The sequence below is a fragment of the Mesocricetus auratus genome, unplaced genomic scaffold, assembly GCF_017639785.1.
Source record: "Mesocricetus auratus isolate SY011 unplaced genomic scaffold, BCM_Maur_2.0 Super-Scaffold_100006, whole genome shotgun sequence".
Taxonomy (NCBI): Eukaryota; Metazoa; Chordata; class Mammalia; order Rodentia; family Cricetidae; genus Mesocricetus; species Mesocricetus auratus.
The window spans coordinates 100,854,077-100,876,651 of NW_024429190.1; the positions used below are offsets into that span (position 1 = coordinate 100,854,077).

At 44.3% G+C, this 22,575-nt stretch overlaps 1 protein-coding gene across 4 annotated transcripts in view; it reads right to left on the reverse strand.

The window, feature by feature from the left end:
- The window catches only part of Appl1 (adaptor protein, phosphotyrosine interacting with PH domain and leucine zipper 1), a 47,555-nt gene extending 36,599 nt beyond the window's left edge, over positions 1-10,956 (reverse strand). Inside the window, exons 1-5 of one of the 4 annotated variants that reach the window (XM_040747776.1) lie at positions 10,808-10,893; positions 6,024-6,113; positions 5,715-5,813; positions 4,059-4,118; positions 3,236-3,307 (exon numbers count right to left, since the gene is read on the reverse strand). In XM_040747776.1, the coding sequence (XP_040603710.1) occupies positions 3,236-3,307; positions 4,059-4,118; positions 5,715-5,759 (177 nt within the window). In that variant the 5' untranslated portion in view covers positions 5,760-5,813; positions 6,024-6,113; positions 10,808-10,893. Of the gene's footprint in view, positions 1-734; positions 779-3,235; positions 3,308-4,058; positions 4,119-5,714; positions 5,814-6,023; positions 6,114-10,166; positions 10,414-10,807 lie in introns of those variants that run through there. The other 3 variants (XM_040747775.1, XM_013118839.3, XM_040747777.1) reach the window with 3 other exon arrangements.
- Between the last annotated feature and the right edge of the window lie 11,619 nt (positions 10,957-22,575).

Genomic DNA, 22,575 nt, shown 5'->3' on the forward strand with positions numbered 1-22,575 from the left:
AAACAAAAACAAAAAACAAAAAAACAAAAAAAAAAAGAACTGAAAGCTGGTATTTAAAAGATGAAACTGGTGCTGGAGAGATGGCTCAGAGGTTAAGAGCACTAGCCGCTCTTCCAGAGGACCCGGGTTCAGTTCCCAGCATCCACAAAGCAGCTCACAACTGTCTGGAACATTTCCAGGGGACCTGACACCCTCATACAGATGGACATTCAGGCAAAATACCAATAAACAAAAATAAATAAATAAATAAATAAATAAATATGGCTGGACAGTGGTGACGCACACCCTTAATCCCAACACTCGGGAGGCAGAAGCAGGCGGATCTCTGTGAGTTCCAGGCCAGCCTGGTCTATGTCTCGAGTTCCAGGACAGCCAAAGCTACACAGAGAAACGCTGTCTAGAAAAAAAAACAAAAAATAAATAAAATAAAATAAAAACAAGTGATCAAGCCAGTATATGAATGGTCAATGAATGGTCATAACTAGAATACACACTAGTGGATAAACAAATGTGGCACTATATATCCATGCGATGAAATTCACTCAACCAAAAAGAAAGAAAGAAAGAAAGAAAGAAAGAAAGAAAGAAAGAAAGAAAGAAAAAGGAATGAAGTACTGGCACAGATAAACATTCAAATGAAAGAAGACACACCTCAGAACCCACCAATTACACAGGCTAATTTATAAGAAATATTTAAACAGGATGGCATATAAGGAAGTCATCAAACTCATTACCGGGGGCATTTAAGGCAGCCTCTCCACTTAGATTTGCCAGGTGGTGTCATCCTTGTAGGTCTCTGAAAATCTCACTAGTGCCAGATCTCTCCTCAAACCTAGAATGACCCCCTCTGTTATGGTATCTCTCATCCTGCTCTCCTCTATTCTTCCCCCTCCCCCCCCAACCTTCCTGCTCCCCATGTCATCCTCCCCCCCTCTTCTCCCCTCTCTTTCTCCCAGCTCCCTCTCCCCTTCCCTCCCTCCCCCCATGCTCCCAAATTGCTCAGGAGATCCTGTCCCATTCTCCTTTTCCGGGGTACCATGTACATCTCACTTAGGGTCCTCCCTGTTTCCCAGACTCTCTGGATTTGAGATTGTAGGCTGGGACTCCCCTGATCCATGTCTAAAACCCATATGAGTGAGTACATACCATGTTTATCTTTTTTGACTGGGTTACCTATATGCCATCCTAGAGCCTTCATCCAGTGGCTGATGGAAGCAGAGGCAGACATCCACAGCTAAACACTGAACTGAACTCCTAGAACCCAGTTGCAGAGAGGGAGGACTCATGAGCAAAGGGGTCCAGACCAGGCTGGAGAAACCCACAGAGACAGCTGACCTGAACAAGGGGGAGCTCATGGACCCCAGACTGATGGCTGAGAGGCTAGCATGGGACTGATCCAGACCCCCTGAACGTGGGTGTCAGTGAGGAGACCTCAGCAATCTTTGGGACCTCAGGTATTAGATCAGTATTTATCCCTGGCATCTGAATGGACTTTGGGAGCTCATTCCACATGGAGGGATGCTTTCTCAGGCTGGACACATAGGGGAGGGCCTAGGCCCTGCCCCAGATGATATGACAGACTTGGAGATTCCCCCAGGGAGGGCCTTACCCTCCCTGGGGAGCTGAGGGGGGGTGGGATAGGGGCTAGGTGAGCTGGTGGGGGGCGGGAAGGAGGGGAGGGAGAGGGAGCTGGGATTGGCATGTGAAGCAAGCTTGTTTCTAATTTAATTTTTTTAAAGTAAATTAAAAAAAAAAAGAAAAGAAATATCCAAACAGGCAAATATATAGACACAGAGAGCAAAATGTAATCATTGCCAAAGACTTGGAAAAATCTGAGGGAGTGACAGATTAAAGGGGAAAAAATTCTTTTAGGATGATGAAATGAGTTTTTTATTTTGTTTTTTGTGTTTTTTTTTATTTTTTTCAAGACAGGGTTTCTCCGTGTGACACTGACTGTTCTGAAACTCACTCTGTAGACCACCTCCCAAATGCTGGGATTAAAGGCATGCACCACCATCACCCATGGATGAAAATGTTCTTGCTATAGATAACTATCATGGTTGTACAATACAGTTAATGGATTAAATATCATGAATGTTAATGTATTTTACGGTAATTTAAAAAATAGAAAAAGTCCATTTCCTGTAAGCATTTTGTTTTGTTTACTTGAAGTGCCAGGGGTCAGACCCCGGTACTCACACATGCTACTCGAGGTGCGCACACATGCTAGTCGAGGTGCTCGCACATGCTAGTCGAGCATTCCACCACTAAGCTACATCCCTACCCAGCACTATTATTACTTACACTGATAGCCTCAGACAAAATTCTGCTATAATGAGTTATTAAGATACTAGAAAAACTGAGGCTAGGCTATAGATCAGCGGTTGGGGACTTAGCTAGACATTACATGTGTCCTGTGCTAGATCCCAAGCATAGCAAGAGTACATATATGAGAATAATCACACAAACACTCGCAGCTTGCTTTTACAGTAAGAGTAGAGAACAGTTACGTTCTCCATACACATCTCAGTGCTTCTCTTCTAACTTCTAGGCCTTTGTGTTGTTATTGTCTTATGGTCTGATAGGATTAATGGTTTTAGAAATTAAAAACTAATTTTGGATACTTTGCATGGATTAATGAGAACTGAACAGTAAAGTGTTGCTAAATGGCAAAAAAAAAAACCCACAAAGTGCCTAGCTACACCAGACAGCTTCACTCTTCTCTGTCTACATCAAATAACAGTGAAAACAAATGATTCATAGGTTAGAAATAGATGAAGCCCATGTATAAGCTGATTCTTGGGAAAATAATGTTTTAATTAGATAAGAAAATACTGACTTTATAAAAGCCATCATGATGTAGAAATTATGCCTTTTGATACTACCCTTTGCAACAAAACTTCTTACAGAATCATAACTATACGGGGTCCCCCAATAAAGGCAGGAGAAATGGCACAGTGGGTATCAGCACCTACTACCAAGCCTGATGACTGATACTAACCCAAGGACGGAGATGGTAGGAGAGAACCTATTCCTGAAAGTTGTTCTCAAACCTCCACACACACACTGTGGTACCCTCTCACACACACACACACACACACACGCACACACACACGCACGCACACTCACACACACAATAAATGAAATGTAATAAAATTTTTATAGTTTTCAGTAAAAGCTGAGTAACAAGTAACTTAGTTATAAAACCACCTATTCAAGCAAGATCAAAACTTACCTCATCTATAACCTTTGAAAACTGCTGTAAAGTAGAGCTCATAACTTCATCATCACCCCCCAAAGGAAACCGCTAAAAAGGAAGAAATGCAGAGGAGATAAATGCTCAATGCTGCGGCTTTAGTTTTGTTTTGTTTTTTTTTTGTTGTTGTTGTTGTTTTTTGACTTTTCAAGACAGAGTTTCTCTGTGTAGCTTTGTAGACCAGGCTGGCCTCAAACTCACAGAGATCCGCCTGCCTCTACCTCCCAAGTGCTGGGATTAAAGGTGCATGCCACCACCACCTTTTTTATGAATAACACAATTTGTGCTTTCAAGTAATTTTAGAATTCAAAAACTTTGAACATATTCCAAAATGCTTTTAATAATCTTCATAATTAATAAGCAGTTTTAAATGTCTGTTAAGTAATCAACTAACAGGATATACTGGATTTCAAAGATTTGGCTTTAGCTCAGGCTCTTCCAACAACTAACAGCATAACCTTAACCAAAGCCAGTTTTTTTGTTACTAAAATGGAGAAAGCTGGAAAAGCAGACAACCTTAGTTCTAACATTAAGTCACGAACAATAATGACTTAGTGAAATTTCAGTAGCCTATTTTATAAGCTCAGTAAGTCCTAAGAAGCCATGCATGGTGGTGAATGCCTGGAATCCCAGCACTCAGAAGGCCAAAGCAGGAGGACCACGAGTTTGAGAACAGCCTGAACTATATGGCGAAACCCTTGCTCTAACACAAAAATAAAAGCTTCTGAATGTAAAAGTTTGCTATACAGATAGTATATAATTACACATGTTAAATCATGCTTTAAAACTTTGATATATGTACCTGCTTTTCATATTCTTTCAAAAGTTTTGAAGTCAGGTGTGTTGCTGCACTTAATTCATTCTAAGGAAAAAGATCAGGATTCAAATTAGCACAACATTACATTTAAGAAAAATGTTAACTGATGGTATCTAAGTCCCCTTGACTTACTACCATACACATATTTTTAACTTCTCAGCAATGGAAAAGGAACTATCATTAAAAGTGTTTCAAAAGAAAATGCAGACCAGAAGACAGGCACTGTCAAAGAATTCAGCAATGTTACAGGTATGTACTTTTTTTCTTTTCTTTCCCATTTTAAAGACACGGACTCATGTAGCCCAGGCTCACCTTAAACTTGCTATGTAGCTACAGACGGCCTTGAACTTCTGATCCCCTTGCCTCTGCCTCCCAAGTGCTGAGATTACAGAACATGCACTACCATAGCCACCTTCAGGTATATGCCTGTTACCTGGTTTTTTTGTTGTTGTTTTGAGGGTTTCTGCTAGTGAAAACTAAGCATTAAATATATTTAAAGCTAGATGTAAACTGTACATAATGTCAGCAAAATTTGTACTGATTCTTTGAGAATGACTTATTCTTCAATCTAAAGAATATGAGCATTCAGTAATGTAACAACATGTTTAACATAGGATATAACAAAGCAACACGGCCAGATGAATGACATTTTGGTTAATTCAGTTTTTTCCAGTTGTGATATAATAATACTGACTTATTAACTGAACATCTGTGGCCAAAATGAAGCCATGTAAAACCTATCATGGGGGGGGCACAAGGACACAACTATCATAGCAATAGATAGAAGGAGATGGAAAATAAAATAGAGTACATCAAAACAATACAGGCTGCTATTAAAGCTTATAAATTATACAAATATAGCCTCCTCAAGTTTTATGTCTAGTCTACAAGAAAAATTAGTCATAGACTTCTTCTATGGCTACTTTCAAAGCCTTTACTAAAAAAAAAAAAAGGAAGGGACTCCTTAAAGTTAAAAGCATGATTAAGAAAAATACAATATGGGGTCTTCAGTCAATTCCCTATCAGTGAATTCCAGTAAGAAAGTTCTCACTATGAGGAGATGGGATGGACCCGACAATATTGTCACTTTTTTAGTACTACAAATTTGACTGAAACATAAATTCTGTAATATAATATACTTAGTGTTTGTCTTAGTTAGGGTTTCTATTGCTGTGAAGAGAAGTCATGGCCACAGCAACTTCTATAAAGGAACCACTTAACTGGGGCTGGTTTAGTTTCAGAGGTTTGGTCCATTACCATCATTTTGGGAAGCATGGCAGTATGCAGGCAGACACGGTGCTGGAGAAGGAGCTGAGAGTCCTACATCTTCATCCGCAAGCAGCAGAAGCAAATGCCACAGTAGGCCAGCTTGAGCATATGAGACCTCGAAACCCATCCCCACAGTGACACACCCCCCCAACAAGACCACACCTCCTAATAATGCCACTCCCTATGGGCCAAGCACTCAATAGGTTTGAATACTAATGAAGGCACCATTCCTAGTTAAACCACCGCAGTTCATTCATCCTTTCAACAGACATTACTCTGGGCCTAAGAACGAGTCAAGTAAACACTAACTCTGTCCTCGTGTGCTGAGAGAGTCTCTTTAACCAGTATTGTGTTGGCCTTTTAATTCTTTACCTGTGCATCATAAATCCGATGCATAGCTTGATACAACTGGTTCATATAATTGGAAATAGCAGTAGCATCTTCTTCAAATACACCCAGTAAAGACCTTGTCTGTAAAAGAAAACATTATAAGCTTATATAAATCAGTATATAAATCAGACATTGAAACACTTTCTAAAAGCACTCTAAAAGAACTCTAGTAATTCTGACTTTTAATCTCTTTAAACTCTTTTGATAATAATGTCAAGAAGTCAAAGGATTTTTTATTCTGTTTCATTTCATTAAAGTAGCAGCATAAAAGCTGGGCATGGTAGTACACACCTGTAATTCTAGCACAGGAACAGATCTCTGAGTTCAAGGCCAGCCTGGTCCTTAGAGAGAGTTCTAAGACATCAGTCCTACACAGAAACCCTACCTCAAAAGAAAAACAAACAAAAAGTAGCATAAGCAAGAAGAACAAAGATGTGCTTTTGCAAATTAAAATTCCTGTAATTAAACCTAAAAACAGGAAGCAATGCATAGTGGCCATACTAAAAAAAAGAAAGAGGGAAAGAAAATAAAGTAACTAAAGGACAATTAAAGCTTAAAATCCAAAGGATGACACTACCCCAACCCAATACACACATATAGTTTATTCTTTTTAAGATAGGGTCAAGCAGGCCTCAAACTCATGGCATTCATTCTGCTTCAGGAACTGAAATACTGAGACTACAGATGTGAGCCACCCACACCTGGGTAGAATTTGCATTTTTATTCACTAACTTCCTGTATTCAAACTCAGGCAACTGGGTATAAGGTAGGGTATGGCACAAGACCTCTGTGACACAGGAAGTCCACAGTCTCAGTATTCTACTTTGCCAAAGCTTCCCTTTTTCCCTATTATCACCGTGTTTCACCCTCTCAGTAGCTGAGACTACACACATGCACTACGACTGGACAGATACGGCAGACTCTTCTGCACTCCAGTGGTCGGCTCCCTGTCTCTCAGTGCTGTTCTGAAAGCTAGGCATAGTGATATATGCCATTCGTCCCAGCACTCAGGAGAAAGAGGCAGGTGGATCCCTGAGTTCTAGACCAGCCTGTTCTACAGAGTGAGTTCCAAGACAGGACTACAAAGAGAAACCCTGTTTCTTTCTTTCTTTTTTTATTTTATTTTTATTTCATGTGCATTGGTATTTTTGCCTGCATATATGTCTGTATGAAGGTATCGAATGCCCTGGCATTGGAGTTACAAACAGTTGTGAGCTGTCATGTGAGTGCTGGGAATTGAACCTGAGTCCTCTGGAAGAACAGCCAGTGCTCTTAACCACTGAACCATTTCCCTAGCCCCAAGAAACTATCTCAAAAGACCAAAATAATAATAATTAATTAACTAACTAACAAGATTCGACAGGCGCTTGCCTTTAATCCCAGTACTCGGGAGGTAGAGGTAGGTAGGTAGGGGCCAGCCTGATCTACTGACAGGCTCCAAAGCCACACAGAGAAACCCTGTCTCAAAAAAAAATTCACTGTGATCCCTATTTTCAAAACAGCATAGACAAGTCTTACTAGAGGCTTAAATTTTTCTCCTTATGTTAAATAAATTAGATTTAAACTTTACAAGCTTTATTGTAAATCAAAATAAAAAAAAAAAAATAAGCCAGAGGCCACATGATAGTGTCAAATGCTTTTAATACCAGCACTCCAGAGTCAGAGGCAGGTAGATCTCTGAGTTCCAAGCCAGCCTGATCTACAAAGCAAGTTCCAGGATAGCTAAGGCTGCACACAGAGAAACCCTATCTTGAAAAACAAAACAAAACACGCAAATATAGCTGAATTCAAGCTCCAACAATAAAAAAGCAAATCTTAAATAGGTAACTATAATTAAGGAGTTTTCATGATTCCCAAGCTCTAACTTTTCTACTTAGCAACTAATAGGCCATTTTGCTGGGGCTGGAGAAGCTATTGTTAGTAATCAGGCATCTGTCCTGGCCTGCCCTTGGGGTTCTGACAAGACACGCCCTCATCTGCAGCCACTGAGAGCACCACCTGTGCACATTCACTACATTCCCTTTTAAAAGGGCCCTGCCCACTTCCCATCCTTCTCTCCCTGCCCTTCTCTTCTGCCACTCCTGTCCCCAGAAGCCAGCCTCCCCTCTCCCCTTCCCATTCACTTCCCCGAATAAAAAAACCCTCCACATCTGCCAAATGGTCCCAAAAGCATTAAGCTCGGTCCTATTTACAAAGGCAGAACTTTGGAAAACCTCTAAAAGTTCAACAATAGGAGCCGGACACAGTACACCTGCTATAGTCCCAACTATTCTGAAAGCTGAGGCAGAGGGAACTCTTGAACTAGCAACACACATCACAGGAGTTTCCTCTCAAAACAAAACAAAAATCTTTTTAGAAGACATGAGTAAGAGTTCTAGTTAGGAAGAGAAAGGGAAAACAATAGAGGTAAAGGGCAAATACAATAAAGATAGACTGTCATAATAAAACTTACTGTTATGTTACTAATATATGCTAATAAAAACATTTTAAAATGTCTGTTAAGTCACTTAGGGAAATATGCAGGCTTGAAACTTTTAATTCAGGATACTGTGAAGACATTTTAGCTAAAAAGCACCCAGGTAAAAAAGTTGGGTGTGGTGGCAGGTACTGGAAAGGCGTCCACAAGCAGATCCTTGGGGCTTACCGCCCAGTCAGCCAAGCCTACATGATCCCATGAGAGACCCAAGTCTCCAGGGGAGACACTGTCTCAAAAACACAAGCTAGGTACAGGCTGGGGAGGAACGGCGCCTGAGGTTGTCCTCCAGCCTCTGCATGCCCGCATAGACAAAAGCAGCTGCACACACACACAATCACATACTAACAGTGCTGGCAAGATGGCTCAGTAGATAAAGCCCTCACCCTGCAAGCTTGAGGACCAGAGTCCAGATTCCCCAGAACCCATGTAAAACTGGGCATGTGCAGAGGTCACATGTACTCTCAACACTTACAAGACAGAGACAGGATACCTGGGGCAAGCTGGTTTGCTAGACTACCCGAATTAACAAACCCAGGGTTCAGAGGAAGACCCTGGATGGTAAGCAATCAAGGAAGATAAATCAATCTGTGGCCTCCATTCACATGAGCACACATACACAGACATGCAAACACATACATTACAACACATGCACACACATAAAATAAAAGCAAAATTGAGGATTTATCTTATTGGTACAGTATTTGCCTAGCAAGTGCAGGGTCCTGGATCCTGTCTCCAGTCCCAAAGAAATCATTGTTTTAAATTAAAAAACAGGGGCGGGAGATGGCTCAGTGGCTAACACACTGACTGCTCTTCTGGACAATCCAGGTTCAATTCCCAGCACCCACACGGTGCTCCCAAACATCAGTAACTCCAGTTCCAGGGGACCCAACACGCTCTGCTGGCCGTCGTGGGAAAGAAGCGTGCAAGTGGCACACAAACACACGCAGCCGGAGCACCCAATGTAAAACAAACCCAAATTAGCAACAATAGGAACTCAAAGCACTTGTGAGCCGGGCAGTGGTGGCCTTTAGTCCCAGCACTCGGGAGGCAGGGGCAGGCGGATCTCTGTGAGTTCAAGGCCAGCCTGGTCTACAAGAGCTAATTCCAGGACAGCCTCCAAAGCCACAGAGAAACCCTGTCTCGAAAAACCAAAAAAAAAAAAAAAAAAAAAAAAAAGGAGAAGAAGAAGAAGAAGAAAGCAAGTACTTGTGGTTCAAGCTTGCAACCACCAGTTAGAGACAGGAGGGGTCCATGTCTGAGGCCAGCCTGTGCTACAGAATAAGCCTGACTCAAGTTGTAAACTAATTACATGGGAAATTTAAGATTACCACTACATCGAAGTCACGGATAGGGCACTATGCAAACCATTCTCTTTATAATCTTTACGAGCTATAAAAAGTACACGTTCAGACAGTGTATTGAGTCTTAATTTTAAAAAAGTTAAAAAGATAAAATTATGCTGACCAACACAACCACAAAATTGTTGCATATCATCTGGAATAAATATAACTTAAGACTTTACACCGAGAGAGTCATTTAAGCGAAATTTAAACCAGCTGTGAGATAACCCAAAAACGTGGGCGTCTCTCTCTCATATTGCCTGATAAAGGGGATGCTACGTCTGAGCAACTGAAGACAGCTTTCAGAATAAGAAAGAATAAATCAATCCTACAATCAGAGCCCAGCTTCAACCTGGAAATCAAAGCTGGCACAAAATCCACAGCAAAGTGTCATCCAGGAAAGCAAGCTCTAGCCCTTTTTCTACACTCTAAAACGCATATGAAATAAGGTATTTCTCAGCAAGCACTATTTAAGAAACCCACCAGCAACACTGTTCTGTGTTCTTACTACATACAAAAGCTGGCCTGGGGACGAAGCTGACGCAAGCCCGAGGGCCCTAACACCTTTCAAAACAGACTTCATTCAGCACCGAGAAAGAAACCTTGCAGCTTTACCTCCCCAGACTGTCTTCAGCCAGAGCAGCCACACCAGCAACATCACCATCCCCAACGCACGGGACGGGGCTTCTATTCCGATCGCCCCCCCTTCCCCCCGGGCCAAGCCTGCAGCCGAAGGCTCAGCAGCGCAGGCGCCTTCCGTGCCCCGCGGAGTGGGGTGGGGGGGACGCACACAGCTCAAGTGACAGCCACCGGCCGGGGGACTCGGGCGGGCACCGACACACGGCGGGGAGCAGGGCGCGCTGCACGCACACCCGGCCTCGCAGCCCCTTCCTGCCGCCCCGGGCGTGCCAGGCCTCCCCGGGAAAAGCGCCCCGGCCGGGGCCGCAGCTCCGCACGCCGTACCATCGCGATAACAGCCGCACCTCCCGAGAAACGCAAAGCGGAGCCGGCGCGGAGGCCAGCGCCAGGCCCCGCCGGAGACAGCCAAGGCCGCTGCCTCCGCCGCCCAGCCGCGCGGGCCTCTCCAGCCCGGCCCGGGGAGTGTAGGGCGCGGTCCCCGCGGGCGGCGACACCCTCACCGCCCCACCTTCCCCGGGGGCGGCGGCGCCCACCTGGGCCGCCGCGCGGGCACTTGAGGCCGCCCGGGCCCCCCGCGCTAGGCCGCGCGCCGCCCTCGGCCACCGGCGGCGGCTCACCTGCGGGCTGTCCTCCAGCGTCTCTTCGATGGGCAGCTTGTCGATCCCCGGCATCGTGGCGAAGGCTGGGCGGCGGCAGGACACTCAGCAGCCGCCCACAGCTCGGCGCGCCGCCCCGGCCCCGGCTCCGGCCCCGGCCCCGCCCCGCCCCGCCTGCGGCAGCTGACCCGGCCCGCCCGCTCGCAGGCGCTCAGAGGCGGCCGCGCGGGAAATCCCGCCCTCCCGCGCCTGTCTGTCCCGCCTCCGGCACGCCCATTGGCTGGCTGCGACGCCCGTCAACGCTGCGGGGGCTGACCCGGGGAGATGCTTTCGCGACCGCTGCCGACTCTGCTCCGAGGTGGGACGGGCGCGCACCACGCTGAGTGCGAGCGCCGCTCTTCCTCCCGTGGTTGAGCGTGTCGGGGGCTGGCCCCTGTCGGGCCGGCGCGGTTAACCCGAGCCCGGGGTGAGAACCGCTCCAGGGGAAGTGAGGACGTTTTACGTCTGCGCCGTGATTTTTCGTCAGCAACCGTGGAAAAAAAAGGTCCCTGTCTCTGGCCCCCGTAACTCCTGCAAATCTCTGAAATCCAAAACTGTGTCACCAGCGGGGCTTACAGTGAATTTGTAGGGAGTCGACCCCTAACCGTTTTTTTGTTGTTGTTGTTTGGTTGGTTTTGTTTTGCTTGTTTTTGTTGTTGTTGCTTTTTTCTGGACACCTGGCTGTCAACACACTCATTAACAAATCATTAGTCCTTGACCTGGCCTTGGAGTTTGACGGGCTGAAATCATGACCGCCCGTATCTCTTATGGATGCACGAAGGAAAACGTCTCTTAAGAGTTTAAAAAGAGGCCAGCCTTGTCTACAGAGCGAGTTCCAGGACAGCCTCCAAAACAATACAGAGAAACCCTGTCTCAAAAAACCGAGAGAGAGAGGGAGGGAGGGAGGGAGGGAGGGAGGGAGGGAGGGAGGGAGGGAGGGAGGGAGGGAAGGAGGGAGGGAGGGAAGGAGGGGAGGGAGAGAGGGGGGAGGGAGGGAGGGAAGGAGGGGAGGGAGAGAGGGGGGAGGGAGGGAGGGGGGGGGAGAGAGAGAGAGAGAGAGAGAGAGAGAGAGAGAGAGAGAGAGAGAGAGAGAGAGAGAGAGAGAGAGAGAGAGAGAGAGAGAGAGAGAGAGTTTTAACTCTCTCTCAGTAAAGTGCTTGTCCCGCAAACCGTATCACCAACAGGTTTTGGAAGAGACTTAAAGAGTTGGAGACTTGGTGTGTGAGGGCTAGAACGCTGTTCTTTTTACTGTTTCCTCCTTGTGGCATCCTTTTCTCCAGCTTCACGCTGCTTTATTTCTCTGTAAAGTTAAAGTGTTTATCAGTATACAGAGAAAGTGACAAAAATCACTAATATTTCCCCAAAAACAATCTACCCATGAACCCCACTAGTCCCTTCCACTGTCATCCAAAAAAGTACGATCCCTGAGAGAAGAGCATTAGCTTCCTTGTTCCCCAGCTACTTCAGCTGAACCAAATGCAAACACTGTAGAGCAAGTCCAAATATGGTAGCATTGAACATGAAGTCGCATGTTTGAAATTAAGGCTACTAGATTTTCCCCATGATCTCATGAAAGATAAAAAGTGTTTCAGAAGTTTTATGATACACTTGTATTCTGGTGTCACAGAATTATCTTTAGTGTGGCAGTCCTTTTATGAGAACTCACCCCTTGGGTTCCCTCTTGAAGAGACCCTTGGCTCTTGAAGAACGGTGACTTGGAGCCAATTCTTACTTACATTGTATGAAAGGTTCCAACTTGTACTGTGGGTGTCTTGCTCTTGGAGCTCCTTTTTACTAGGCCAGCACAAGCAGGATGCCACTGGCTGTAAGGGAGCAAAGCTTTCAAGCAAGGTGCGGTGATGCTCGTCCGTCACCCAACATTGAGGAGGAAGAGGCCCAAGGATCCCTGCAAGGTGAGAGCCTTTGTCTAGGCACCAGTTCCAGGCCAGCCAGGACTACACAGTGAGACCCTGTGCCAGAGAAACAGGGGGAGAGGGAAAGGGGAAAAGGAAGAAGAGAAAGAAAACTTTCAGGGTAAGTGACCTTCCTGCTTAAACTGTAATTTGTAAAAGGGAAAAAATAAAGATAAAGATAACTGATAATACTCAAGAATGATCTTTCTCAACATATGAGAAAGAAGAGTAATTAGTTGGTGTAACAAGAGGAATTAACCAACCAACTTGGTCAAGCCAAAAAAAAAAGTAGAAAAAAGAAAAATTATATTTAGTTTCTGAATTATCTGGGTGTAATGATATCACCAAGTTAAATATTTTTCTCTGTTGTTTGTGTATCTAAACTGTTTCTGTAAAGAGGACTCGAGAGGCTCATAACATTACCTTAAAGTGGCAAGGAATTCTTGGGAAGCCTAGCCGGTTAAAAATGAAAACAGTCAGCCGGGCATGTAGGCACACATCTTTAATCCCAGCACTGGAGAGGCAGGTAGATCTCTGTGTGTTCAATGCCAGCCAGGACTACAGAGTGAGTTCTGGGACAGCCAAAGCTGTTACACAGAGAAACCCTGTCTCAAAGAAACAAAAATAATAAATAAGCATATTGTTGATGAGTTAGGTTAAAAAATAGTCTAGTCAGATTATAAGATTGGGAAACTAGAGAGACGCATCTGTAACTTCAGGAGACTGTATACTGTTCAACCAAGTATACAATTTTAGTTATTATTCTAAAACAACCCTAAAGCTGAAGAATTACATTTTCTTTTGATAACCAAAAGGTTAGTGGAATTTTGTTTTGTTTAGTTTCTTGAGGGGTAGAGTTTTTTTAAATGATCTGTTTTATTTTGTATACATTGACGATCTGCTGAATGTGTATCTGTGTGAGGTGGCAGATCCCCTGGAACTAGAATTACAGACAGTTGTGATCATTGTGAGCTGTCCAGTGAGTGCTGGGAATTGAACCTGGGTCCTCTAGCTAAGGGCCAGTGCTGCCCCCTTGTTTTATTTTTAGGAAGTCTCTTGTAGCCCAAGCTGGCCTTAGTCTCGCTGTGTAAGGAAGGATGAACTTGAACTTGTGATCAACCTGACTCCACCTCCTGAGTGCTGGGATAGCAGCTCTGCCACATGCCTGGTCAGATGTCGTACCGGGATGGGGTGCAGGACTTCATTCGTGCTGGGACTTCATGTGTGCTAGGACTTCATGCCTGCTAGGACTTCATGTGTGCTAGGACTTCATGTGTGCTAGGACTTCATGTGTGCTGGGACTTCATGTGTGCTGGGACTTCATGCGTGCTGGGACTTCATGCGTGCTAGGACTTCATGCGTGCTAGGACTTCTTGCGTGCTAGGACTTCATGCCTGCTAGGACTTCTTGAGTGCTAGGACTTCATGTGTGCTAGGACTTCATGTGTGCTAGAACTTCATGCGTGCTAGGACTTCATGCCTGCTAGGACTTCATGCGTGCTAGGACTTCATGCGTGCTAGGACTTCATGCCTGCTAGGACTTCATGCCTGCTAGGACTTCATGCGTGCTAGAACTTCATGCGTGCTAGGACTTCATGCCTGCTAGAACTTCATGCGTGCTAGGACTTCATGCCTGCTAGGACTTCATGTGTGCTAGAACTTCATGTGTGCTAGGACTTCATGCCTGCTAGGACTTCATGCGTGCTAGGACTTCATGCCTGCTAGGACTTCATGCCTGCTAGGACTTCATGCGTGCTAGAACTTCATGCGTGCTAGGACTTCATGCGTGCTAGGACTTCATGTGTGCTAGAACTTCATGCATGCTAGAACTTCATGCGTGCTAGGACTTCATGCGTGCTAGGACTTCATGCGTGCTAGGACTTCATGCCTGCTAGGACTTCATGTGTGCTAGGACTTCATGCCTGCTAGGACTTCATGCGTGCTAGGACTTCATGCGTGCTAGGACTTCATGCGTGCTAGGACTTCATTCGTGCTAGGACTTCATGCGTGCTAGGACTTCATGCGTGCTAGGACTTCATGTGTGCTAGAACTACATGCGTGCTAGGCAAGCATTCTACCGACTCGGCTACATCTACAGCCTTTTGCACAGCTAACCAGTCAGTTCTGTGGACACTCATTTCCTCCTATGCCAGAAACAGGGCTTGTTCAGAGAATGCCTGTGGGGTTACTGTGGGTAGCATAGCAAAAACTTTAGGCAACTGGTTAATTTTATGGGAAGCAAATCATGATCAAGCAGCACCCATCAAAGAATTCTTAGGCATACTTTACATATATAATTCACTGAGATGTTTCACACATGTAATTTACAACAAAAGTTATGCAATCCCATTAATAGACTTGTTCATTACTAGTCTTCTGAAATTATATTTGGTAGTCTTATAATTAGGTTTATACATGATATTCCTTGAAGTGCTGGTTTGTAGTTTGTAATAGGGAAGAATCCAACAACTGAAATGACACTGGGGCTTCAATTTTTAAAATTATGCCCCTGGGCTAATGGTTTCCAGATGTAAGCACAGCACATATAAAAAATCATCTGAAATATTGTTAGTAGACAAATTCCAAAACCCTGATAAAAATTTCTGCTGCAGTGCAGAGTGGAGCTGAGGATCTATGTAAGAAAACCTCCATCGCCGGGCGTTGGTGGCTCACGCCTTTAATCCCAGCACTCGGGAGGCAGAGGCAGGCGGATCTCTGTGAGTTCGAGGCCAGCCTGGTCTACAAAGTGAGTTCCAGGACAGCCTCCAAAGCCACAGAGAAACCCTGTCTCGAAAAAACAAAAAAAAAAGAAAACCTCCATCATCCAGGCAGTGGTGGCGCATGCCTTTAATCCAAGCACTTGAGAACAGAGGTCTGGGTTCAAGGCCGGCCTGACCTATAGAGGGAGTTCCAGGACAGACTCCAAAGCTACACGGAGAAATCCTGCCTCAGGAAAAAAGAAAGAGATAGAGAAGAAAGAAAAGAAAAGAAAAACCTCCACTAAAGATGAGATAATGGCCATTCTTCTTTCCCAAATTACCTTGAATTTTAAAATTTTTACACTCAGTAGAAGGGTTATAGATCAGTGGTAAAGTGTGTCTCCAGCATGTATAAGGCTTTGGTTTCAGGCCCCAGCACAACATTTAAAAAATAGTAATACAGAAGTTTAGAAAAGTAATTCCCAATGGCCTACTCAAAGTGGTAAGAGAAGCATCATTTCCAGAAACCTCTGGAAAGCCACCTCTCAAAGACTTCATAATCTGAAATTTGAGGACATTAATGCGCCTTTTAGAAGATGATGCATAATCTGGGCATAGTGGTACAACCTGTAATTCCAGTACTCAAGATAGAATCACACACACACACACACACACACACACAGAGAGAGAGAGAGAGAGAGAGAGAGAGAGAGAGAGAGAGAGAGAGAGAATACTTTTGAATGTCACTATAGTAGGACTTAAACAGGAAATCCAATTATTTCCTTTTTAACATGCAGCTGAGATGAACTAAATTCAAGAAATTGATATATGAACTGGTGATTTGGAAGCTCAAATCGTTCCACCTGCTTAAAAAAAAGCATGTTCCTTTTTAGAAGGAGATAGCATTGACTAATTTCTTTGCTCAGTCCAAGAATGTTGGCATATGTCAGCATTGTTCCCATTTCCGATGAGAAGGGCAGATGAGAGTCTGGATTGTGAGCTCTTGGTTAGGGTGACGGAGCCCACGGTTAGGTGTCTGTTTTAGAACCCTGTCTCTCGCACTTGGCAGTTCTGTGACTTTAGCCATGTTACTTCTCTGTGTCTCTGCTCTGTCCGCTGAGAAATGAAGCCTAGCGAAGGGGACCTACACTGTCGAATTAATAAACCCATCAGTTAGCTTTAGAGTACTGCACAGCAGATAAGCCATCGGTGAAAAAGAAACCTGTCCTTTCCAGTACCTGCTGCTAAGTAGTAAAATGCTTTGATGGTCTTACAGCAGCTTCCAATTTCCCTTTATCTTATGCAAAGAAATCAATGTGTTCCGAATTGGAATATCATGCTTATTATCTTAAGGAGTTACAGTACCACTTAAACAAAACCATTGCCTTTGCTGTTTTATCACTGTGACTTAGGAGAGACCTGGCCAAAACCAAAAATTAAACATAAATAAATAAATAAGGTGTTTAGCCTGATTTCTTTTGTTGTTTCAGGGTTCTTTCTTTTCTTTTCCTTATCTTTCTTTTCTTTTCTTTTTTTTTTAATTTATTCTGACAGGGTCTCATATAGCCCAGGTTAACCTCAAACTCCCTTTGTAGCTCAGGTTTGCCTTGAACTCCAATCCTTTTGTCTGCATCTTGGTAGGTGGAGACAGAACTGAGATCACAGAAGTATACCACCCTTGGTTTCGTTAGCTCCTTTTTCTTGGCACAACTCTGTCGTGAACTGATCTGTAAAGAATAAAGGTGTGTTTGCTTCGTGGAAGACTAAGAAGCTCAAGACGGCCAGCTGTGGCTTACAAGTCCTTCTTGCCATTTGTGGTTGCCAAAGCAGCCTCGGATTCCCGTGAAGCAGCGCGCCCTAGCTCAGGCCTGTCTTCCTCATTTCATAAATCCAGGGTCCAGCTGTGTTTGTGCCTCCCCTTCACGGCCTCGTTTACTCTATCGGAGTCTCATCGTCAAATAGTTTTCTTTCTCTCCTCTGCTCCCCCGTCATCCTCCTCCTGCTCCTCCTCTTCCCCACCGCAAGTCTGTGTGTGTGTGTTGCGTGCATGCGTGTGCATGGGGGCAGGATGGCCGCACTCACCCATGCATACCCGTATGAAGGCCAAAGGTCCGAATTAGCATCTCTCTATTGCTCTCCACCTTATTTTTGAAGTAAAGTCTCTCACTGGATCCACACCTTGTTATTTTGGCTAGCCTAGATGGCCAGCCAACCTAGAGTCTGCCTGTTTCTGCCCCACCCCACCTACAGGGTTACAGATGCAAACACCAAGCGCACCTTTTGTGTGTGTGCTGGGTATCCGACGTCAGGCCCTCTTGCTTGCAGAGGTCTCCCACTGAGCTGTCTCCCCTGCCTTCCACTCTCTTAATGCCTCACAACGGGGATTAAATTTCAACATCTGTTTGGGTGGGAACATTTAAACCATTTGTACTTTGTTATTCTAGGGAAAGGGTGTACCAACAGCAAAACTACCACTATAATAAGTATCTGAGGGTTTGTTTGTTTGTTTATAGAAGAGGTTTGGAATTGCCTCCAAATTAAAAGATGCATGACCTCTATAACAATTTTAGCAGCATGAGACTTCTGGAAGAGGGTACAAGGGAAAGAGATTGCTGTCAAAGAAGTCAGTATGCCCTGTGAGTGTCTCATAGCTGTACGAGTCTTGATTTTTACAAGACATTAAGGGAAGTTTAAAAACAAAACGGGGTAGCCGAGAATTGATTAAATTACGATTTTTATTGCATAGTTAGTGCAAATCAGTCTTGGGGTTAATGAGCACATCCTTTCATGAACACTAGATGGTGGTGTTTGGTTTAGGAATTCAGACTACCTCAGGGAACGAGTGTCTTCGTTCAACAAATATTTATTCCCCAATGAGCTTTAAAACATTAACAGTCAGCTGGGCGTTGGTGGTGCACGCCTTTAATCCCAGCACTCCGGAGGCAGAGGCAGGTGGATCTCTGAGCCTGGTCTACAGAGCCAGTTCCAGGACAGCCTCCAAAACAATAAAGAGAAACCCTGTAGAGTAAAAGGAGAAATTAGAATTAACCCTGTGGTGCTGAATTCAAGTTAGAATATTCATGTAAACTTGTAAGTCCCAGTAAGTGTGTAGAAATAAATATCGATATCAGCATATCACATACATAGTATGGCTCCTGACTCTTTCATTGAGAGAGCCTGGGGACACGGAGAGCCCAGTAACTATGAACAGGCATACAGCCAAGATCTTGACTTTCAAATACCATTCCCAATTAAAAAGCCAGGATTCATTGTGGGAAATTACTGATTATAGAACTGGAGGCAAGAGCTTAGAGACATGTGCTTGAGACATTTTGTTTTTCGAGAAAGTACAAAATGCTTTTCTAAAAAAAATTCTATAGAACTGTCTGGAGAGATGGTTCAACAGTTAAGAGTGCTCACCCATGTGGTGGTGGCGCATGCCTTTAATCCCAGCACTTAGGCAGAGGCAGGTGGATCTCTGTGAGTTCGAGGCCAGCCTGGTCTACAAGAGCTAGTTCCAGGACAGCCTCCAAAGCCACAGAGAAACCCTGTCTCAAAAAACCAAAAAAACAAAAACAAAAAACAAAACAAACAACAAAAAACAAACCAGTTAAGAGTACATACTGCTCTTGCAAAGGAGGACATGAGTTTGTTTCCCAACACCCATGTTGGTTGCCTCATCGCTGCTTACAACTCCAGCTCCAGGGGGATCTGATACCACAGGTCTTCTTGGGCACCTGCAATCCTGTGCAAACACCCACACACAGGCTGGAAAGATGACTCTGTGATTAAGAGCACTTGATGCACTCAGAGGGCCTGGATTCAATTCCCATGACCCACTTGGCATCTTACAACCACTCATACCTACAGTTCCAAGGGATCCAACACCTTCTTCCAACCTTCAAAGACACCAGCCGAACCTGTGGTATACATTACACACAGAAAGGCAAAACACGCACATGAAGTTGAATTTTTTCATACTATTTTTTATATTTTATTTCTTTATTATGTATACAATCTTCTGCCTACATGCCAGCAGAGGGCATCAGAGCTCATTCAAAGTGGTTGCCGGGAATTGAACTCAGGACCTTTGGAAGAACAGTCAGTGCTCTTAACCACTGAGCCATCTCTCCAGCCCGAAGTTGAATTTTTTAAAAGAAAGTTTGATATAAAATAGAATACTTAAAGGTTTAAAACATCTCTCTCGGGCTGGAGAGATGGCTCAGAGGTTAAGAACACTGGCTGTTCTTCTGGAGGTCCTGAGTTCAATTCCCAGCAACCACATGATGGCTCACAGCCAACTGTAATGAGATCTGGTGCCCTCTTCTGGCATGCAGGCTTACATGGAGTGCTGTATACATAACAAATAAAATAAAGTAAATTTTGCCGGGTGTTGGTGGCGCACACCTTTAATCCCAGCACTCGGGAGACAGAGGCAGGCAGATCTCTGTGAGTTCGAGACCAGCCTGGTCTACAAGAGCTAGTTCCAGGACAGCCTCCAAAGCCACAAAGAAACTCTGTCTCGAAAAACCAAAAAAAAAAAAAGTAAATTTAAAAAAAAATCTCTCTCACCAGGTATGGTGGCTCACTCCTACATTCTTAGCAATAAAGAGGTTGAAGCAGGAGGATGGCTAGTCTTAGGCCAACATGGGCTACATAGTGAGACTCTGCTTCAAGAAAATAGCTCAGTGGTGGAGCATTTGTCTGGTACAGAACCCTAGGTTCAATCTCTAGTACCCCAAACTAAAGCATCTCCCCAACAAAATACTCTATTATTTAAAAGGTAAATAGTAAACTTACGGTGAAGAAACCTGGAAGATAGTACTTGTTTTCTCTTGTGGTTCTTTGAGAACTTCATACAATAGTTTTGATCATATTCACCCCATCTCTCAACTACTCCCAGTTCATTCCCGCCCCTTCCCTACCTAGCCAACCTCATATTTAACTCCTTTTTTTAAAACCCATTAAGTTAATATACTCTTAGACGTGTGACCTTCCACTGTAAGTGTGTGTGGTCAACTTCCCAGGGGCCACATCCTTAAAGAAAACCTACTGCCCCTCTCCCAGCAGCTGTGGGCAGAAGCTCCTCAGCCAGGGCTGGGACTTCATGCCCACCTCCCCCCACATGCTGGGATTTCAGCAGACACCGTCTTAAGCCCCCACTGATAGGACAGATCAGAATTAGATATTACCTAGTAAGAAATATGAAAGGAACATGTCATTGCTTCTATGATGGTTCTACCAAGGGGCCAACCTAAACCTAATCATGAGGAAACACCAGACGACCTTAAAAGAAGAACATTCTACGAGTTCCAGGACAGCCTCCAAAACAATGCAGAGAAACCCTGTCTGGAAAAACCAAAAAAAAAAAAAGAAGAAGAAGAACATTCTAGGAAGTAACTGTAATTTCCAAGTGCTAAAGCTCAAGGAAATGTGAGGTTCTTGATGACTAAAAAGTTGAATGATTAAATACATTTAAGTACACATACGCACACACACAATGGAAGGAAATGGCTCACTCTGAACTGGATCTATTATTTGTTAATGTCAATTGATGAAACTTGCTTGAGATCTGATAATTGCGAGGCTGTGGTGTGTCGGTGTTGATTTCTTGCCTTTGATGGTTCTGTTCTGATGGGAGAAAAAGGTCTTTGCAGTAAAAACACTGAAGCATTCAGGAGCGATGAAACATCATGTTGGCAGCTACTGTCCAGTAGTTGGGGAGGAAAAAGATTTTTGAAGCTTCCCCAAGTTTGCACCTGTTTTAGAAATTAATTAGAAAACATGTGTAGATATGGCCAAAATCTTTTAATCCGTTTGTTTTTTCCCATTAAGATGGTCCTGCTTCTTAAAAGAGATCAATGAAGCCGGGCGTTGGTGGCGCATGCCTTTAATCCCAGCACTCGGGAGACAGAGGCAGGCAGATCTCTGTGAGTTCGAGGCCAGCCTGGTCTACAAGAGCTAGTTCCAGGACAGCCTCCAAAGCCACAGAGAAACCCTGTCTCGAAAAACCAAAAAAAAAAGAAAAAGGAAAAAAAAAAGAGATCAATGATAAGCAGGAGTCCTGACTCTGGGAAAGAAGAGCTCAGGAGTCCTGGAAAGATTCTTCTGGCCACTAATAGTACTCCTAAAATTACTTCTGATGTTTTCTTCCCGTACCCTCTTTTTATTTTACTTTAGTTTTGGAGATTTTGTTTGTTTTTATTTTATGTATAATAGTGTTTTGCCTGATGTTTGACTGGCCACAACATGAAATGCCGGTGGAGGCCAGAAGAGGGTGTCAGCTTCTTTGGACCTGGAGTTACTATACATGGTTGCTAGCCACCACCTGTGATGGGACCCCTGGAAAAGCAGCCAGTCCTCTTAGCCTGTAAGTCATGGCTCCAGCCCCTCAAATAGTTCTGTTTTAAATGAAGATCTAAATGCCACTCAAAAGTCAGGTAGCGGACAGGTGAGATGGCTCAGGGACTAAAGGCACCTGCTGCCAAGCCCGATGACCCAAGTTGCATCCAGAGAGCCAACGGTGAATGCAGAGGACTGACCTGACGCCCACATGTGCTGTGGCACACGAGCAAACACAGGCACAGTAAATGCATAAATGTAATGGAAGTCTCTGTTCAGTAGAATCTCAGCACCTCTGGGGAAGAACGCAGTGGGAACCACAGGGCTGCCTCGTTGGGTTCCTAGCTGTTAGTTTTTATTTTTACGTGTGTTAGTTTTTATTTTTACGTGTGTTAGTTTATTTGGTGTGGGGGGAGGTAGGCATGTGAACCACAGCACACATGTGGAGGACATGCTGCCCTGTTGGGGGAAGTCCTGTGCATTTGTCAATAAAGCACTGCTGACCAATAGGAATCTAGATAGGTGGGACTCGGAGTCTAGGAGAACTCTGGGAAGGAGAAACAGAGAGTCAAGATGTAACTCCATGGGGTGGGAAGCCCGGAACTATTCTCCGGTAAGAGACATACTTAGATTAACAATTATGGGATAAATACTTAAGTCAGAGCTAGCCAGTAAGAAACAAGCAAGGCCAACAGCTTCATAATTAATATAGTCTCCTGTGTGTTTATTTGGGACTGATGCGGCTCTAGAACCAGGCTGGCAGGAAGGCTTCTCTCAAGGAAAAAGCTTCTCTTTAC